General features: G+C 47.0%; 1 protein-coding gene across 2 annotated transcripts; it reads left to right on the top strand.

The window, feature by feature from the left end:
• Positions 1 to 1,076: 1,076 nt before the first annotated feature.
• SDC4 (syndecan 4) lies at positions 1,077 to 16,653 on the top strand. 2 transcript variants are annotated; one of them, XM_006016665.3, is made up of 5 exons: positions 1,077 to 1,136; positions 13,578 to 13,722; positions 14,648 to 14,688; positions 14,984 to 15,173; positions 16,500 to 16,653. In XM_006016665.3, exons 1-5 carry the CDS (start codon positions 1,092 to 1,094, stop codon positions 16,649 to 16,651), a joined length of 573 nt encoding a protein of 190 aa, XP_006016727.3. In that variant the 5' UTR covers positions 1,077 to 1,091; the 3' UTR covers positions 16,652 to 16,653. The 2 variants fall into 2 exon arrangements, with proteins under 2 accessions (XP_006016727.3, XP_025047148.1); XM_025191363.1 differs by lacking the exon at positions 1,077 to 1,136 and adding an exon at positions 3,526 to 3,564.
• Positions 16,654 to 19,360: the final 2,707 nt, after the last annotated feature.

Here is a 19,360-nt window from a genome sequence, read left to right on the forward strand (position 1 = left end):
GCCTGCGGGGGCTGGGGCCCCCTCCCCCGCCGGCCCCTCGGCTGCTGCCTCCCCCGCGGCCGCCCCACAGGCCTGTCCTGCCCCATAGCTCGGCCCCCGCCCTGGCGGCGTCGCGAGGTGCCTGAAGCCCCTTGGCCAGCGGTTCCCCTCGAGCCGCGAGCCTGTCTCCGAGTGACCCGCTGGGGCAGGGCCCGAGGAGGAGCGCGGGGCTGGGGGGTGCCTGGCTGGTGTCAGCCAGCGGCTCCTGCCCCCAAGCCAAGGCTGGCCTCGCTCGCTGCTCTGCTGCCTCTTTCTTCCTTGGCTCCGCTCTACAGTCCTCCGCCTGCCCCCCAGCTCCCGCTCCAACAGGTTGCTTGGCCTCTTTCCACGCCTGCTTTCTCTCCCCATGGCTCGTTATCTCCTCTCCTCCCCAGCCCTTGCCTGCCTGAGGCAGCCGTGTCCCCCCTGCCGCCCCTCTGTTTCCTCTTTCCCAGAGCTCACAAACTTCCCATCGTGTCTCGCCTGGTGCTGGCCTCCTGATGGGGACCTGCCTTCCCCGCAGGCTCTGCTCTTACCAGCCGTGGGCTCGCCGGGGCTCCAAGCCTTTACTTCTGTTGGATGCTTTTCTAGGTGTCCGCTGCTCTGGGGCCTTAGGTATGACCCCTCCGGCTGGCGAGGGGGATTGTTAGGATTGGAGGCTTTGTCACCCTCCTCCTCCTCGCATCACCCTTGATTTTTGACCCCAGCAGTGATCTGTGTGTTGATCAGTCTGTGGCTCCACCCTTGTTGTCCGATCCAACATGCTGGTGGCTTGGCAAGTAAACCCTCACCGCAGTAGCTGACATTTCTATTGCTTCAACAGTTGGCAGTGGCCTTCTGTTCTGACCAGCCAGCTTGAACAGAGTCCTAGGCTACACAAATCCTTGTCATTGCTGTTGGGCTTTCCCCCCAGTTAAAGCCACCCAGGCTAGCGCTGGCCCAGATGAAGACAAAAACAGCCTGGGTCACTAGGACTCTGGAGTGCTTTGTGACCATATTTGGTCTAAAATCAACCCTGCAGCCCCGCGGGCCTGGGGAGCAGAAGGAGCTACGGTCTTCAGATCCTTGCAAAGATGAAATGTTTCTGTGCGGTTGTAGCTGGAACTCCTTACAGTGAGGTGGTGAAAACTCTCTCAAGACATGACATTGTCTGAAGTGTGACTAAAGCTGAAATAAGAGGGCAGATAGGTGTGAATGAGAAGGGTTGGGTTGGTGTGTGGTGGGAGGAGGGAGAGCAGAGCAGAGGGGTGATGTGATGGTTACAGGTCACCTGGACATGTGGATGCTGCTTCCCTTCAGTGGTGTTGGCATAGCAGGATTGTACACCATGTGCAAGGGGACCTGGGAAGGCTATGGCCGTGTTGTTGGTTTTGACCAGGAGGGCATGGGTTTGATTTCCTGTGTTTTATGTAAGGGCAGGGCCTCCAGGCTTCTGAATCTGTGCTCTAAATATTCCCACAGAGCCTGTACAATACACAAGCCAGAGAGACTTTGGAGCAGGATCCGTTCTGTTTTATTTATTTATTTATGTATTTATTTTACTTTTTCTCTCCATGTGGCTTTCCATTTGTGCAGGGTTTCTTTCACTGGGGTAGCCTTGCACATATTAGGGCTGGGAAAACTGTTTTCTGATGACACTAATTCTGTAATCTCCGCCCAAGTGGCTGGCCTGCCCCCTTAATAACATGGTGTAATAACTTCTACATGTGGGAGCAGTCCTCTGGTTTGGAACACAGGATCCATAGAAAATGGTACTAAAATCTCCGAGGTGCTGTGCTGTTTGTCCTTCAGGGCCTGGAAGGGCATCTGGGTTGTGTTAGCTGCACATTTGCACTTGGGACACCTAGATGGCTTTGGTTAATGGAGCTATGCCTGAAGGGAAAGGGTGAGCAAGCAGAGGAGAGGCCTAGTGAAGCAGCCAGGCTCTGTTTTTTCTCCGGCACCACCTGCCTGCTTTGTTAGTACCACTTTAAAAGAGCATTAACACTTCCCAGAATTTGTGGGGCCTGTGATTGGCCAAGTCGGTGTCTTGATGATGGCACTGTTTGGAAGGTAGTGCAGCATTATTAACGTTAAAACCGGTTTGGCTTGTCCTACTGTTGATCCCCAAGGCCTGTTCTTTCTGCTTTTTGCCTGGTTTCTCCTCTGTCCCTCCCAATCAAGTCAAGGTTTTCTTATCTGCATGTAATAACTCTGTCTCTTCCTATCTGCTTCACTTGTGGGCCAGCCTGTTTCCTGAATGAGCAGTACCTGTCCAGAGTAGAGCAGTGAGCTGTGTTGCAAAGACAAATGTGGGTTACGGAGCTCTAACAGGTAGACGCTTCCTGGAGCTCTCTCTGCAAAACCATTGGCTGCCACTTAAAAAGCACCCATGCAACATGGGAGAAAACGGTCTGTTAACTGCTTCGATGCATCTAGTAGTTCAGTGTAGTCCCTTCTGGAGTTTGAACACTAGGAACAAGGATCCCCCTCCCCAGTCCACAATTCTTTTCCAGGACTTATCCTTGAAGCTCAGAAAACAAAATGCCCTGGGATGCAAGTGTTGACCTGGTTGAGCTTGCTGACAGTTGCTGGTTACTGAGTGACTTGCTAAATAATCTCACAGAAGTTTGGGAACAAAGCTTACATGATTGATTACTGATTACTAGATTAGTAACTTTCTGAGCCTCCCTGTTCTGTGACCTGGAGCTCTTGGGTTCTGCATAGGTGGAGGAAGCTCAGGGCTGATCTCCCTTTTCAGAGGCTCTTGATGTTGAGATAAAGGTTCCAAACTGACTCTCGTATATGTAGGTTGTTCTCCTGCTTTACCCCTTCCTGCTATTTTCTGGTGTACAAACCCTTGGGCGATGTCTGGGTAACCTGTAGTAGCTTTGGCAAAGATGACTAAATTGCTTGACTTCTGAGATTCACCTTCAGTCCAACAGCTCTGGAAATGGTGTTCATGGCTAGGATCCCTTTTGTGTGTGTTTTTTCCCTTGCTTTAACAGCTCTGCTGGGCCATGTGGCAACTAAAGGCCCTCAACAGGCATGAATTGGATTCACTCCAAACACTAACATGGTTTTGTCTTCTCTAGATGATCCTGCCTGGTGTTTGAATGGCTTTAGTTTTGATCTGCTGCTGTCTTGTTTGCCAACTGCAAGGCGGAGTGCTGCAAACTTGACCCCCCACCCCCCCCCCCCACCAAGAGGGGGGGGGGGGGCGGGGGGGGGGGGGACGCACAGTGCAGACTTCAGCAGAATTCCCACAGCCTGTCCCAGCCTCACTAAAAATCCTTATTGCGGCTGAATGCGTTGGCTGCTTGAAACCACTTGGCTGACTGTAAAGCCTTACTTGGTCTGATTCTCAATTTGTTTTTTTTGCTTCTCCCGAGATGAGGATCTTTGTGGCTGTACTGGACATCTGATGGAGGCTGTGCTCACTAAATATGGTAGTCAAGGAAGAAGCTTCCTCTGGAGAGTAGTGCGGAGCTGAGTGTCTAGTGTTCATAGAACAAGGGAACTTTGCATTGCCGGAAGCTGCCTATGACTAGAATTAAGTGCTATGTTGTAAGTGGCTGGGGGATTTGGGGCATATTGTGGACACCACAGCTGAAAACCTCTTTCCATAATACCTCTTCATTTCTGACTGTTTGCTTTAACTTGCTCCTGGTGGGTGGCCTGAACCGTGGGGTTTTGTGTTGCTTGAATTGCATCAATTCCTCCCCTTCTATTGCTGGAATCTGACTAGTTTCTTAGTCTTCCATGTTTATAGTATGGTGTAACAGCATCCCCAATAGGGAACTGGGCCACTCTAACTATGGGGGGGACGGGGTGTTTTGAACTAGGAGTTGAAGACGAACACAAAATGTGTAAGTAAGTCCCAGTGATGCTGTTAGCGCACAGCCAGCATGGAACTTGTCCCTGTTTTGAGACCTGGAGGAATGCAGGCTCTTAATAGATTAAGGCCTGAAATGATTTGCCATAGAACGGAGCTGCTGTGATGAAGTGACTGTGCTACTGAATGAGACGGGAGCAGCCTGTTAAATACTTCTGCACTGAGATGTAGTAAGTTGCTGGGCTATAGAGGATTTTACTTGAATGGTGCTGATTCCTTATTGGATTACTTCAGACCCCCATTTCCAGTAGAAGTGCTTTCACCCAGTATTTGACCCTGCTTTTTCTTCCTACGGTTGAGTTGCTCCTGGAATAAACAGTGACTTCTGTTTAGTTCTCCTTCAAGAATCGTTACTAGTGGTGACGCATCATTGAGTGTACTCTGCCCGGAGCTTTGGAAATTTAGTGGGGTTTTTTTGGGGGTGGGTTTTTTTTTGTTGGTGCCTTCCTAGGATTTGTCAGTTCTTGAGTAATACTGTGCTGCTGTCTGACCAGCTGTGAGTCAGACTTTCCCTGATGCCACAGTTCTGGAGGGGTTTGACTCTCGGAAAAAAAGCAATTTCCGAGAGAGAGCCAAACTCCTCCAGAACTGTAGCATTAGGAGCGGGGGAAAAATATCTTCCATTCTTCAGCAACCTGTATATGCTGACGCAGAGCGTCACTAGTTTAATCTTAACTTCCTAATCTGGTGTGGGCTAGGTCTAGATATTTTTATCACTAAAACACGATTGGCTGCTGGAACCTCATAATTACCACCACTGAATAGTAGAGCTAAATGGAAGGAAAACTGACTAATATAGACCAGGTGCTCCAGTAACTCAATAGCTGCTGTATTGAATATAATGAAGTAACTGCTACAGGGGAGAAAAAGGACTATGGTTAGTTTAAAATGAGTGAGTAGGGTTAAACCATTAAACTCCTCTTCAAAACTCATTCTACTAGTTCTGGAATAAATAGTTTAACTTCAAACCTGGAAGCTAATGTCAGTGTAGGAGGGGGAAATACACAGGAAATACTTGCATCTTCTTGAGAGCATGCTAAGTTTCAAGTTCTTTTTCCTGGAAATACCCCAGTGTACTTAGTTTCATGTCTGTTTCAGTTAGGTTCTAGGGTGCAGGTACTTAAAATGCGCTGAATGTGCTGTAGCTATACAAAATATAATAACACAACACTTAAAGCAAAGAAACTAAATTATGCCTGGAACGTCTTATTTTTGTGAATGAGATGAGCTTGGCTCTAAGCCATAGCGCTAGTACACAACGGTCATTGTAAGGTAGAAAATTAATGCATATTTTCCACTAAGAAAATAAATGCAGAACGCTACGAGTCTTGGTTTAGATATGATACCTTTCATTAGACCAACTAAGAAATAGCAAAAAAAACTTTTTCTGTAAGCTTTTGGGCTCACATACCCTTTATCAGGCTCAGGGAAATTTTAAAGATGGTAAAAAGTCTCCATAGGTAGGAAATAAACTTCATTTTTGCACAGAGGAAGCTGAAGATGGAAGTCTGTCCCTCTGGGTCCATGATAGTGTCTTTGTGAGTTGCTCTTTGTTGTGCAGATCAGGCTTTGCCACTCTGGCTTTTTCCCTCTTTCTGGCCATCATCACTTTGGGTTTGACTGCCAAATGGTGGGATAATTTAAGTCTGTTACTGGTTGTAAAATCCTGGAGACAAAGAACTGTGAGCCAAACAAGCTGAAGTCAATACTATCCACCCTCTGCCCCACCCTGTGTGGTGACTTATCCTACTTTTACCTTGTGATGAGACTAGGGTCACTACGATTTTACAGTGGGGTAGGTAGTCAGTGTGAATGTGTCTAGCCTGCTACCACATATGCCTGCCTCTTCTCGGTGAAAGGCCTCAAGACGAAGGGTTCAGTTGAAGCGCTCTTCAGTCTAAAACGGCAAACTTTATCTACCAGCTGCCTTGTTACCTTGCAGAAGTTGTGGTGCTCTTGGGCCCATAGCAAGGGTGAACAGACCAACTACTCCAATCCCTTGGATTGCTGTCTTGCATTCAGAAAGCCCCCCCTGTTCTGTTCAGGAAGGGGCCTAGAGCCATAATATCTCTTTGTACTAAGAGGTAGAGAAACTGAGCTCTAGAATTTGGGGCACTGAAAGCATCTCTTGAGCTACTGTAGTTGCATAACTTGTCTGTTAAAGGTAACGCACCTGGAATAGCTCAACCTGGTGTGTTAGCTTTCTGGCCCAGGAAGTCTCTGCTGGAGTGGTCTTAAACCAGAAATGTTGAAATGATGGCTTATGTAATGCAGTTAAGTTGGAAAAACCTTCCTTGCAGAGAGGCAGTTATACCTGTGTAAGTGCTTACACTGCCTTACTAACCAAACTTCCAGCAGTTGTGGTCTTACCCTGATACCCGTCTCTACACTATGGCTTTTACTGGTATAGCTATGAAGAAGCTTCCACTGCTAACTAGCACAGCTGTGCTGGCAAAACTCAAGTGTGGGCTAAGCCTAAATCTCTAGGCACTTGATTTGATTAAAATGGATTGTGGGGAATGGAAATATTTGCTAGGTGCTATATTGGCTCTCAACTGTGCAAACATGCCTAGATTAGTGGTGTTGAACTAGCTTGCAAAGGCACTGAACTTCTGCTGTGCCTAATTCTCTTTTGAAGTCTGATCTCTGATGTCCTAATTATTGATAATGCTCTGGTATGAAGGAGTATTAAAGTGCAAGGAGTCCGGCTCTGAAATGTTTGCAGCCTGGCAGAATAACCCATGGGACTGAGTTGTGTCCTTGGAAAAATTGCTGTCTCTTACTCCATGTGGAGAGTAGAGCAGCCTGAACTCTGTAAAGGGGATAAAGTACTCTGGCTTCAAAGTGCAGGGTTGGCATAAGGAAACCACTGATAAAATATTGGCTTCTTCTTGGATACCCAAGTATCTTCACCAAGGAAGTTAAAAGCACTGTGGACCCCCTAAACTTGCTCAGGAGAGCCTTCAGTAAGGATTATCTAGTTTTCGAAGGTTGTAGCGGGTCTGATGAAAAATAACGCGGCAGCGATGAAGTGCTAGCTACTCCCTTTCATGCTGTGCCTATTCACAGCCAGGATCTCCTCTCACTTCAGGGTATATTGTCCGAGTGATCAGTGTGGGGTCCACTCCAATTTGGGGGATCCCTTCTCTTCTCCCCAGTGCTACACAAGGCCTTCCAGTTTCCTGCAGATCAGGGGCAGTCAAGGACTTGATATAGCCTGTCTTGTTGTAAACAGATCCCTGCATGTGCTGGTCTGGAATGAGTTATACAACCTTTTTATGGCTCTGTGGTTTGTTAATTATCAGCGTTTGTGTTTAAAGACAACTGTCTTTCTCCTCCTCTTTGCCTCTACTGCAGTGCCTTAAAGACACGGAAGGGGACTGAGTATAAAGTGTAGGCTGTTGAAATGCTGATGGACTGAAAGCATGACCTTTCTCCTTTTTCCCCTCCCTGGTGTCAAGCTGGGTGCTGTAACCCAGACTTGGCCACCAACTCCTCCTTAAGTCCTGCCTACAGCAAGGCCATCTTGCTGGCTGTCCATAGCAATGGTTTATAAACCATGGGGATTATGACTTCACTCCTAGGGGAGAATTTATAGCTGTCAGCTTTACAGTTTACGCCAGGAATGTACAGGAGGAAGGACTTCCCCTTCTCTCTGCCCTAATAGAATCTTATTTCCTCTGTAAACCACCTATGACCTAAAATGCGCTGGAAAGAAGAGAACGTGTGGGTGCAGAAGGTGAGACTTGTCTTGGACAATTGGAAAATGCAGAGCAGCTCCTTTCTAGGACCTGGTTTTTCTTCCTCCTACCTAGCACCTCAACAGGAACTGCTTGCAGAAGTGGGCTCTCGGCTTCCTCTGCACAGGCTGCAGGACCAAGTAACTTGAGAAGTGCTGGGTTTATCTTGGCAGTCTGGCACCTCACCGAAGCAGTTATCTGATTTGGGGAGGGGGGGAAGCAACAGAGCCCACTAAGCAAGGATTATTTAATAATATTGGTGCTCCTGGCTTTTTATTAGTTAAACTGTATTGTATTGGAGCAAATGTACAGTAGCTCTTCTTGCTCTAGCAAGCGCTTGGGCTGGACAGTCCACCCCAGCTTAAGTTATCTAAAATGCAGGCAAGGGCAGGAAACCATGATAGTCTCCCTGCTTGTGCCAAGAGAGCTGCTATCCTGTGGATAATGTAGGACAGATCTTTCAAGAGAAGGAAACAGTCTGCCTTCTGCATATTGAGCAGATGGCAAAAAGTCAGTTCAAGTGGCTTTCCTGTAATGCAGTTATGCTGGTGGAATGAGGCACAATATTTGTTTCAAGCCAGGTGCCTTTTTCTTCTTTCTGGAAAAGAAGTCTTCCCTCTTCCTTGCTGTGTATTAATGAGTTTGGGCAAGTATTTAAGAGGGACTTTTTGTGAGGGTGGGAAGGCACCCTCTTTCCTCACTCTGGGTGCTTCCATTGGACACCAGATATTTGCATTTATGATGCTACTTATCCTGGAAAGACAGCCTTATGCAGCAATGTGGCAAGAGGTTAGGAGAGCTTTCTCAAAGCCAGAGTCCAGTCTTGTTTAGCTGACTGTCTTGGTTCTGCCCGTGTTGCTAGAGTTTCCGGAGATGTAGTTCTTGCTTCCAAGGTACTTGCTTTCCAATAAACCTCCAAAACGAGGGGCTTTAGGGGAGCTAATGATCATGTCCTGCTGAATCCCTGTAATCTTATCCTGGATCTCTGGAAGGTCCTGAGTACTTGTGAATTTTAAAGGATGGTGTCTGAGGCCATGCAAGCAAATTGGAACAAAGGACTAGAAATTCCTTCTAGGGCCCTGGCCTCGCTTATCTCTAGAACCAATGTCTCTTTCTCACTAGGAGGAGGCGGCAGATGACCAACAACAGCTGGCCATAGTGTTTCCCTTGGAACAGATTGCCAGTGGCTTTTTTTATGCTTGGCTTGTTGAACTTCAGCCTGCTTTACTGGAACTGCAGCCATGTCCTGCAATGGGATTTGTTCAAGCTGTGACCAAAAAATTTAAGCAATAGCTTGGTCTCTGGGATCTTCTGGTATTAGAGCCCCAAGCTGCCTGACTCTCTGGCCTGGGGGTAGAAATGCAGTCTTTAATTGAACTCCATGCTTGAGCCAGCATGACGGCCCCACTGACTAGAATCTCCAGGCAGCATTAATGGAAGGAGAGTGCGTGTGCGCCCCCACTCTGGCTAAATCACATGTTGCGTTGGCAGAGTTAAGTCTTCATAGTAGTTGGCATCTTGGCTGCTACAGCAAAAAATAAAAGGGAGGGGGGGCAGCTGATGCCAGTTATGGTGGCTTTTTATGTAGCCATTTTGTGAATGCAGGTTTCTGGAGCATTGGCTGGAGCTCACAGTGCATAAATCCTCTCCAGCCTTCAACCTGAGGTCTAGATGTGCATTATAATGTGACTCCTGGCATGTGACTTTGTCATTAGCCAGCATCTGCTGCATGTGACACTATAAACGTACATCTGGGAGGAGGAGGATGGAGGCATGTCCTGATGTCATCTGAGATAAATGATGCACACAACTCCTTTCCAAATGTCCCTGGTTAGGCTCTGTAACAAAGCCAAGAATCGGCACTTGGCAGAAGGCAAAGTTAAGTTAGCTATGTTGCGATGCCTCTGTTAGCCACAGCTCGTAACAGTTGCTTGTTCCTAAATCCACAAGTACGCGTGCTGCTGAAGGCCTCTAGAACATGAGCCAACCCCACAGGTAAGGATTAAGAAGAAATTTCTCACAGGCAGGCTAGTCCATAACTATTCTAGTGTGGCACAGTTTAGAAAGGTGTAGAGGGCCCCTTGGTCTGCGTATTCTGAATGATGACTGTAAATCTCCATAATGAACCTGGGGGCTCCTAATACCTCTCACCATTCCTGCAGGATTTTTCTTTACTGACTCTCAGAAAAGCTGTAGTTCCACCAAATTTGGGGGTTGGGGGCAGGGGAGAGGGGAGGGCATGAGACCAGTCCAGTCTCAACCTTCTAGTGTTAAGTGCTGAAAGCGCCATGACCTGAATAATTACTACTAGTAAACTTATGGCCAAGATCAATTCCTGGCTTTGCAGGGTATATAAACAGTTAACCTGACGTTACTAGCTTTCCCACCTGGCAAAGCTCCATGTTCTTTTGTCTGTGAAACATTGACTTTCACCTTAGTGCTGTTTACTCCTTGGTGTGTGTACACAGTGCTGGAAGGCTGAAAGGCAGAAGTGAGCTTTAGAGGCCTCTATTGGAAGGTTTTCGGCCAGCCAGACAAACTGTGCACAGCTTGGATGCCCGAGACCATGGGTGTGAACCCCCCACCACCCGCCCCAGCTTGACTTTCTGCCAGCCTTCAAAGAAACATTGGTTGAATTCAAACATTGGTGTGTCTGCTCAGACAATGGCTGTTGTGAAAGCTGATCGCATGCAGCTTGTGTCTGGAAAATTGTGCTTTTGCTCTAGAGAATGTTACTTGGTCACTTCTGCAAAAGGGTGTGTTGGCTGGGGTGATGTGGAGGAGGCAAGCACTCTTGGTTAAGAGCCCTCTCGCTCTCACTTCCCAGAACGAGACAGTGGCTATGGAAAGTCACATGTCGGACAGGAACCTGGCTCGCTGCTCTGTGCAAACTAAACAGAGCACTAGTGGGTGAGTCAGCTGCGGGAATGCGAAATAGAGCCAAGGGCACTGTGAAATCCAACCCCTCCACTGGGGGGACAAAGGCCTGCAGCCCTGTTGGCTCCGTGGGCATTAGTCTCCTTCTTCTACAATAACAGTTGTGCAGTCAGAGCTGCCTTCTGTGTATCTTGGCACCTCTGGAGCACTGATCATCGCAGGGGCTGGGCACTGGCTGTCCCTTGGGCAGACTCTCTGGACACAGTGCTTGGCGCGAATGGCACAGAGTGCATGTGCTCCTGCACACAGGCAAACTGGTGGCTAAGAATTAAACCTCTTAGTGACTGCTAGGCAGGAAAAGCTCCTGCTCTTCCATTCCCCTCCCTCCCTTTCAGGGTTGCTAATCTCCCTTGGCATTTACTGTGGGTGAAATCTGCTTAAGGGTGGAACTGGGTTTCTGCAGTCCAAAGCTTCTAGGAGCTGGAGTGTATTAATAGCAGGGCTTGGCCTTGGCTGCCTGAGTGAGGTGGGGCCATGCAGCCGCTTCGTCCGACTCTGCCATCATGAGTCGCTGGACTTGGCCCTGGCCCTGCTCCAGCACTGTAATAACAGGTGGCAGCATGGGCTGCAGGAGTTCAGATGCTGTGCTCCAGCTGGTGACCACTGAAGGTGTTAAGTTGAATGTGGTCACAGGCCTTGGCAGCAGCCAGGTCCTGTTGAAAAGGGGTTAGAGATGCAGCCTGTTGGTTGCATGCCCCTTGGGGAGGGCGGGGAGGTCCCTGCATGCCTGAGCCTGGCCCTTGGATTCAGGAGTGCAGCGTCTCTTGAATGCTGCTGTAAACAGGCAGCTCTCTGCATGATACTATGCTTCCCTGGTGCCTGCACTGCCCCAGGGATTCTGTGCCCTGCCAGTGACAAGTGTCGCTGGTCTAGACCCACCCTCAAACTTCCTGGGTGCTGCTCTGCAAGGTATGGCTTGCCTCTGGCTCCCAGGAAGAGCTGGGCCCTTTACTGCTGGACAGACTTGGCTAGAAACATGGAATTAGTTGTTTGTGCGAGTGCTGAGTGAGATGCCCAGTGCCTGCACCCCCCCCCCCCCCCCCTCCCCTTCCCCCACCAGACTTACCTGCTGGGTTTACCAGGATGTTTCTCTGAAGGGCTGGGGAACTAGTCACTTTTCACTCATTCTATCAAGTGAGACACTTGAGTATGCTTTGTGAGTCAGGAACTTCCTTGAATTTCTCGCTCACTGTTTCAGTAAACACTGTTCTAGTAGATGGACTCTTCTGATAATGGACCCTGGCATAGTCCAGAGTACCTGCCAATCGCGGGAGACAGGCTATGGTCTTACTCACCCCTAATCTGACCTGATAAAGCCTGCCACCCAGTTGCTGCAGTCACTCACTGAGCCAGGTCTCTGCCTTCCTCCTCCCTTGTTAGCTGGACAGACAGTCCTGTGATTCAGCAGTGAGTAGCAGTGCTGAGTCACATATGTGCCACCTGCTAGTATCCGTTGTGTAGTGATGACCTCCTCGATGCATTGCATGACCTGAATGCTTTGTTCCAGGGGATGATGAAAGGTGCCCCATCCTCTTGTGTTGGGGCTGCCAAGTACTGGCCTTGTGGTGAACTGGAATTAATCATTTTCCACAGTAGGGGATGGTACAAGCTGCATCTCTTCCTAGTTGTCTTTTGAGGGCACAGTTGGAAATGATCTATCAGCACAAGAGTGTACTGCTAGCTCTTCAAGCTGCTCAGTTGCATGTTTCCCAGTTCCTCTTCATTCTCAAGGGAGCTAAAGCTGCCTGCCTGAAAGCCCCCCAGAGTGTGCTGCAACTACTAGGAGAAACATCTTGCTTCCAGACTGTAGAGCTTAGTGGTGGTGCCGCACCAGTTTAGCATGAACTTCAGGTACCTAATGTGACGATGGGGCCCTTCTGGAGAATGGAATATCTGTGCCAGCCAATACAGCAAAGGCTAGTGAGATGGCCTGTGGTTGCATAGTGCTCCCAGCCCTAGGGAAAAGGTTAAATCCCCTGAGGAGCAAATGACTTGCTAGCTGTGGAACTGTGAGCAGCTGGTGCAGCTGGAGTGCCACAGCCAGAGCTATGTTCTTTGTGCTTGGACGTGCTGTGATGTCAGAGCCAGGGAATTGTAGCCTGGCCCAGCCCCTCGGTTGTCATAACTGCTGAGAACTGCGTTGGAGGAGTCGGTTGTTACATACTCTTGGGGACTGCAGAAGATTTAGGTTGCTGATTCTTCAAAGGCCTGAGTGGAAAAGAGTTATCGCAGGGTTTGAGATTAGCTAGTCTGCAGGCATTATGAGAGCCAACCCCAACTGACTACAGAGAGCCAATCTGTGCTGCTGCTGTGTTAATGCACCAGTCTCTAGCCTGGCAGGCCAGACCCCTCAGGTCTCTAGGTCTCTCTTAGTAGCTACCTCTTGAGCTGTTTGCTTTGAGAATCTGATGTGTTCTGGAGGGGACCCTTCGCAAGCAAGCTGCTGTTCTATATGTGGTGCTTTGATCCTGCCTATCTGTCTGACAATTTTGCTTTTCAGTCTGGAGACTTTATCTGTCCACTCTTTAACCCTTGTATGATAAAGTATCTGAATTAAGTGAAATGAATGATGATAAACCACCTGGATCTGGAGGTTCCAGTTTAGTTGGGGAGGCAGGGGCACCTGATTCAGCACCTGACGTAGGTTTGGGAAAGGTTCTCCAATATACTGTAAACTGCAGCTGCTGCTCCCCGCCCCACACACACACATTAAAGCATCCTGTCACAGACTTTTGCTTAAGATGTATTGCAAAACCTGTCACTCCATGAACTTGCTGAAGCCCTTCAGGAAATCCCCACTCAGGCTGGTGCTCTTCCTCTTTAGACATGGGGATTTTAGCTCACTCCAAGCCAGGAAAGACTGTCCTCTTTCCTCGCCCAAAGGTTACGTTACGCTGTGTTGGCTCAGCTGGCCTGGCTACAGATGCTGCTCTCGGCCTGAGAACTAATTTTTAATGTAACTTTCTGGCCTCTGCCAAAGGACTTGAATGTTGCTTCTTTCTTCTCAGGTAAGGGAAACCATGACCATGGATCCACAGCTGCTAGAAGAAGATTACTCCTCAGGCGCGTTGCCAGATGATGAAGATGTTGGTCGCAGCAGTTCTGAAAGCACCATTGATGATGACTATGATTCATCGGGGTCTGGTGATGAAGGTGTGTAGGCAACGGAGTGTGAACCTTAAAGGGGAGATAACTTCCATTGACTAATACCTCTTCATGCTTTGGTCTTCCATGCATTTGTTCTTTGGCCCTAGTGGACCCCAGCTTGGCAAGTCATTCAGCTCTAAATAAGCTTGGCCAGGTGCCTTGCACATAGTGCACTTAGGTACCAAAGAAACACCAAGGGGAACAGTGGAAGGGCACCAAGCCATGTTTTTTGAATAGTACTGTCTTGCCTCTACTGGGGCATTCAAATGCATCATCTTTCCAATGTGTGGTGTGATAGTATTGGTGAGAGAGCAATGTACCATTCTTTGGATCCCCTTTCTTTATCTAACAGCAAGGGGCTCTGAAATTTAATCTCCATTACATTTTGTCCTTTTACAGCCCCAAACTTGAATCCTCTAGGTGTGCCTTCTAAAATGGGTGACCCGATTCAACTCTCGTAGCGCAAACAGGTTCCAACAGCTGGCACGTTGTCCTTCTCACATGCACACTACATTCTCAAAAGGAGAGCAAGCTCTGAAATTAGCCTGTTGCATGTTCAGGCAGGTCTGGTGGTTGGTGTCTATGCAATTTATCCTTTAGGGATGGGTGTTTGGGAGCTCTGCCCTCTTTTTTTTTTTTTTTTTAAGCCAGCCTAGCATGCCACAGTGTACTAGCTTCTGGAGCAACTCCTGCTAACCTGCAGCAAAAGCCACTCGCCATTGCTGAGGACTTCTCCCCAGACCAAGTTAGTTATGAGATTGCAAAGCCACAAGAGGCAATCAGAGCTTCCAACTGGTAAAAGCATTCTGAGATAAGAGACAGCTGCAACCAAGGCACAGCTGTGATTGTACCACTGCCAGGCAGGATGCTGGATATTGGGAGACGTAGAGACCTAAGAGAAGGTTAAATGCTGTGCTTTCTTTCTTTTCAGATGACTTTGTCCTGACTTCAACCAGCACAGTCAGTCTTGTGGTGGGTATTGTTTTTAAACTCTTCCTCCCTCCATAAAAATCTAGTTCAGTAGTCTCCCTTCATAAGGCCTGTCTGTCACTGCAGGCTTCTGACCCCCTGTTCCCATTCCCATCCTTGCTAGCACCTGGCTTGCAGAGGATGCAGTCCGCTAGCATACATGAGGGAAGCATTTCCAATGTACACCACTGAATTCACTGGGTGCCACAAAATGGTATCTGGCCCCTTCTTTTCTCTCCTGTATTACACCTTTTCAGTAGGTGCTTACTACAGGGTGTGTCTTGTCTGCTTTATTCAGAGCTCTAGTGATAACCATATCCCTGAAGACAGTGGGGAAAGGACAAAGGACATGAACAAAAACACGATGCAAGACAATGAGATCATTCCTGGGGGAGTTGTGCCTCTTCAGGAGGAGAACCTGTCCAACAAGATCTCCATGGCCAGCACAGGCAGTAGCAGCATCTTTGAAAGAACAGAAGTCCTTGCAGGTAACTGCCCCTCCCCTCCTCCCCAGTTAGCGTCATGCTGTAACATGGGAGTGTCTCCACCCATGCTATTGTGTGTGTGGCCCTTTGGAGAAGGGAACAAGACTACTTTAGTGCAGAGCCAATGGGGCACAAGGCTACCATTATATGCCTTCCAGTCCTCCAGTTCTGTGAACACTGTAGAAACTCCTGCCTAGAAAGTGTGGTGGCCTGAGGGATAGGGGATGGGACATGGCTTGGTAAAGGCTCGATGGCTATTGTTCAAGTCTCTCCTCCAGTCTCATAAAGGGGAACTGTGGAAGTGCTGTGCCTGCTCCAGCTCTCCTTCATGCCCAGCCTGTGATTATCTAAGAGGATCATTTAGCCTTAAATCAGTGGCACAATATGCTTCAGTCACTCGATAGCCTTGTAAATGAACTGCAGTAGTTCTCCCTTTACAACACAATGACTTGCTTCTTCTGTATGGGCACCATGCCAGCATAGGGCAGACTCCTTCTCTGAAGGATTTTAGTACCTAGATTCACAGCAGCAGGCTAACTGGCTCTTTTTACAACAAAACAAAGCTGCTGCCTACCCCTCGCCATTACCACATCTGCAAAACTGTCACTCTCGAAGCAGGCTTAGTTGGGATGAAAGACGTTGGCCTGGCAGCTCTAGGGGACTGGAAACTTCTGTACATGGCCAGGGTCATGCAAGCTTTTTGGGTTGTCTTCATCAATGTGCCACACAGCTCTTCAGCTCTTCTCAATGCCTGGCTGCAGTGGCGGGGGTCAGCATAAAAATTGCATTTGGCACAGAGAGAGAAGTGGTGATCTCCCTGGAGCATGTGATCCTCATTTGGAAGTGTGAGATGACAGCCAGAAAAAGCTTTTTGTGCCATTGAATCAAAGTTCTCCCATCCTGTTCTCTAGAACTGAACCAACTGGTCTCTGCCTTAGTTGAAGACATTCAGTGTTAAAGAAACTTGCTTTAGTTGCAAGAGATGCTAATGTTAAGCCAGCTTCTGAGTATTCCTGAATGTGATGGAAGGGCCATTCACAGCATCTGAGAAGACGCTTGTCTTCTGCATTTCTGAATTACTTGGTCTAGAAGGTGCCACCTTGCCCTGCCTTCTGTCTGGGATGGAAAATGTCTTGTTGCCTCTGAACAACAAAGGCTACCAGGCCTGAATGGCAGTAGTAACAAGATGTTTCTGGTGGGGCACCTCAAACACCAGCTCCATTGGAAGCAATTCTGGAATAATTCATTAATTGTGTATGGTTTTGTTTTGTTTTTTGTCTAGTGAGGCAGGTCTGAGAATTTAAAGACTCACTCTGCTCTGTTTTACAGCTCTTATTGCAGGTGGGGCAGTAGGGCTGCTGTTCGCCATCTTCTTAATCCTCCTTTTAGTCTATCGCATGAAGAAAAAGGATGAGGGCAGCTATGACCTGGGCAAGAAACCAATCTACAAGAAAGCCCCTACAAATGAATTTTATGCTTAAGCTCACCAGCACCTCCTACCCATCTGGGGACAGAAATGGACTATATTGAAGCATTTGGCCTTCAGATGAGAAGCATTGAACAAATGGATTTTCTGGATGCAATTTCAGAGATTTCTTTAATTTTCTATGTGCCCCTTCCCATCCTGCTTGACTAACAAGGGCCCAATGAGATGCAGCAAGTCTTGAAAAACACTGTCATATTAAGAAAAAAGTACAAAAAAGCCAAACTTTTTTTTTTCCCCCCCCCCTTTTTTTGGGTGATGGGTGTATGAATTATCAAGCTGTGTGTGGAAGCAAACTGTGTGTCTACCTGGTGTGCAGTGTTCCTATTCACCTTTTGTAGAAGGCAGGATTTTCCAAAACCCTTCTGGAATAGGGTTTGTCCTGCAGCAGGCTACTCATGTCAGGCATTTGGTACATGCCTGTTTATGAATTTTACCCTACAGTATAATGTTGCCTTATCAGGGGGCTTCTGTGCCCTCTGGGCTCAGGGTTCCTATATGCCATAAAGGATCCATGGGAGAAATGACTATATGGGTTCTAGGGGGAAGCTTCCTTTTCCTTTGTCCTGGGCAGGGCTGTTAATCCATAAGAATCAGGAAAGTCTTTTTGCATAGCTCTGAGACAATCCCCTCTTCCTCCAAGTTTTTTTTTTAACGTAGGATTTTTTTTTTTGTAATAAAACTGCTAGGAAAAATAGTTTAATGTTTATATAAGTTTGTAGAAAGTGTGCTTACATAAACCCCCTGCTTTCTTAACTTCCTAAGATTATTTTTTTTTTCCATTCTCTTCCCCGCCCCCCCCCCCCCCCCCCCCCTCTTTTTTTTGGCTGGGCATTTTCTCTAGACATACTGTGCGTGGGTTTTTATACAATCCATATTCCAAAATTGAAGCAGCATTGGCTATGGTATGTTACAGGTTTCTTTTGTTCCTATAGCAGCTACTGTAGGAGACTTTAAAGATATATTTATGTGTTTTATCAATAATTTTTTTGATTTTTGACTTTTTATAGGATTATTTATAGTTTCTCATGGCTGCTCTTGTTTTTTGGTTTGGTAATTTTGTTTCCTTTTCTTTATATAAAACACTAATATAATGAATCTCTGTGAAAACTATTTAAGCTTTATTCTGTGAATTTTAATTAAGAACTGAAGGCAATAACTTCTGCTAGAATAAATCTGTATGCAAAATCGGGTTCTCTAACATGATTTAAAGTTTTATAGGGGGGAAATGAGCTTTTTTTAGCCTGTAATATATTATAATCAGTCCTATAGAGCTATATATTATATTTTTTCAGTGAAATGTACGATTTTAAGAGTAAAAAGGCTAGAGTTAATTTTTCTGGATCTTCTGCAACCTTACTGTGTGTAAGGAGAGGGGGTTGGTCTAGCATCTATTGCTCTGTGCAATGTTTTTGTTCTGAATTGCAGTAATATCTTACTTTTGCTTATTAGTTATAGCTGGAGTCAAGCTAATGGTCACAGGACCTCCCTGGGTTACTTAGTGCTTCATGAATGCCCATAACATAGTGGCCATCAGTTTAACTGCTATGAGTTGTTGGAAACAAGACTAGCAGGTAAAATGCTGGCTTACAACCCTTATGGTTGACGAGTAGAGCTGAGATCACTTGCCCTCAATTTTGAAATCAGTCTTTTTTCCTTTTAAGGAGTAAGAGAAACAAGCTGGAAGCTGCTAGTATAGAGGAAGTAACCATTTCTTGGAAAACCTGCTGTTTAGTTCATTGGCTGTGATTTTATAGGCTCTGAACTGATCTCCTGAGGAGGATGGCTTTGTGTGGAGTGTCCTCCATACATATAATCTGCCAATGTGACAGTATGGGAATGCAGAGCTTCCTTGATGTTGCTCTTAAGGACCATGTAAATAGCTCCTGTCTTTCAAATTTCTCATGTAGAGGATAGGATGTGTGTGTCCTATAAGCAGCCTTCCCAGGAGGTCTTAGTTCTACTCAGACTAGATCTATAGCTAACCGCTTCCTATATGATCTTACTGAATGGGTTTTATTGACTATATGGAAAGGTAGAGCCAAGGACATGGGCTTCTTATGTATTTTGGTAACTCAAAGCGTAGCATAGGATATTGTCTTGGGTAAGACCAGATATTAAAAACCACATTGACTCTCCAAATCTTGAATCTGTACTAAAAGATTGGGGTTTTTTGTCTGGTCTCTTTCTGACCTGAACTTTCTCTTGCACTAGTTTTCTATCAGTACAGACTCAAGTTGGCACGCACCTGATTTTAGCCTGGTGGGGAAACACTACCAGTCCTGTGTGCATATCTAATGGGGAGCAGGAGAATTCTGGTAGGGTTTGAGCCTGTAGCCTAAGGATACCTTCAAGGACAAGACTCTTAGAAGGCTGCTTATAAAGTTCAAACACGCACCTGTCCAGGGTCTGGCTCTGGAATGGGTACTGGGAAACTAATGGTAAAAAAAACAAAACAACCCTTTAAGACTATTTCTGGGCATTCAGCTCTTGGGAAGCAACCTATTTGTAACTGTCTGCTGCTTTGGATGTTAGGTTAACTTGTAACTGCTCTTGGGTTTATCTTTCACTGTTATCAATTTTTGATCGAAATAAAACTGGTACTTTCTAAATTGGTTTATGGGCATGGTTCTCTGTTGGGGCAGAACCAAGGGAAAGTGGGATTGGTTCATCCCAGTGAAACAACATGCTTGGGTTCTCATGAAGA

The sequence above is a fragment of the Alligator sinensis genome, unplaced genomic scaffold, assembly GCF_000455745.1.
Source record: "Alligator sinensis unplaced genomic scaffold, ASM45574v1 scaffold76_1, whole genome shotgun sequence".
NCBI classification, from domain to species: domain Eukaryota; kingdom Metazoa; phylum Chordata; order Crocodylia; family Alligatoridae; genus Alligator; species Alligator sinensis.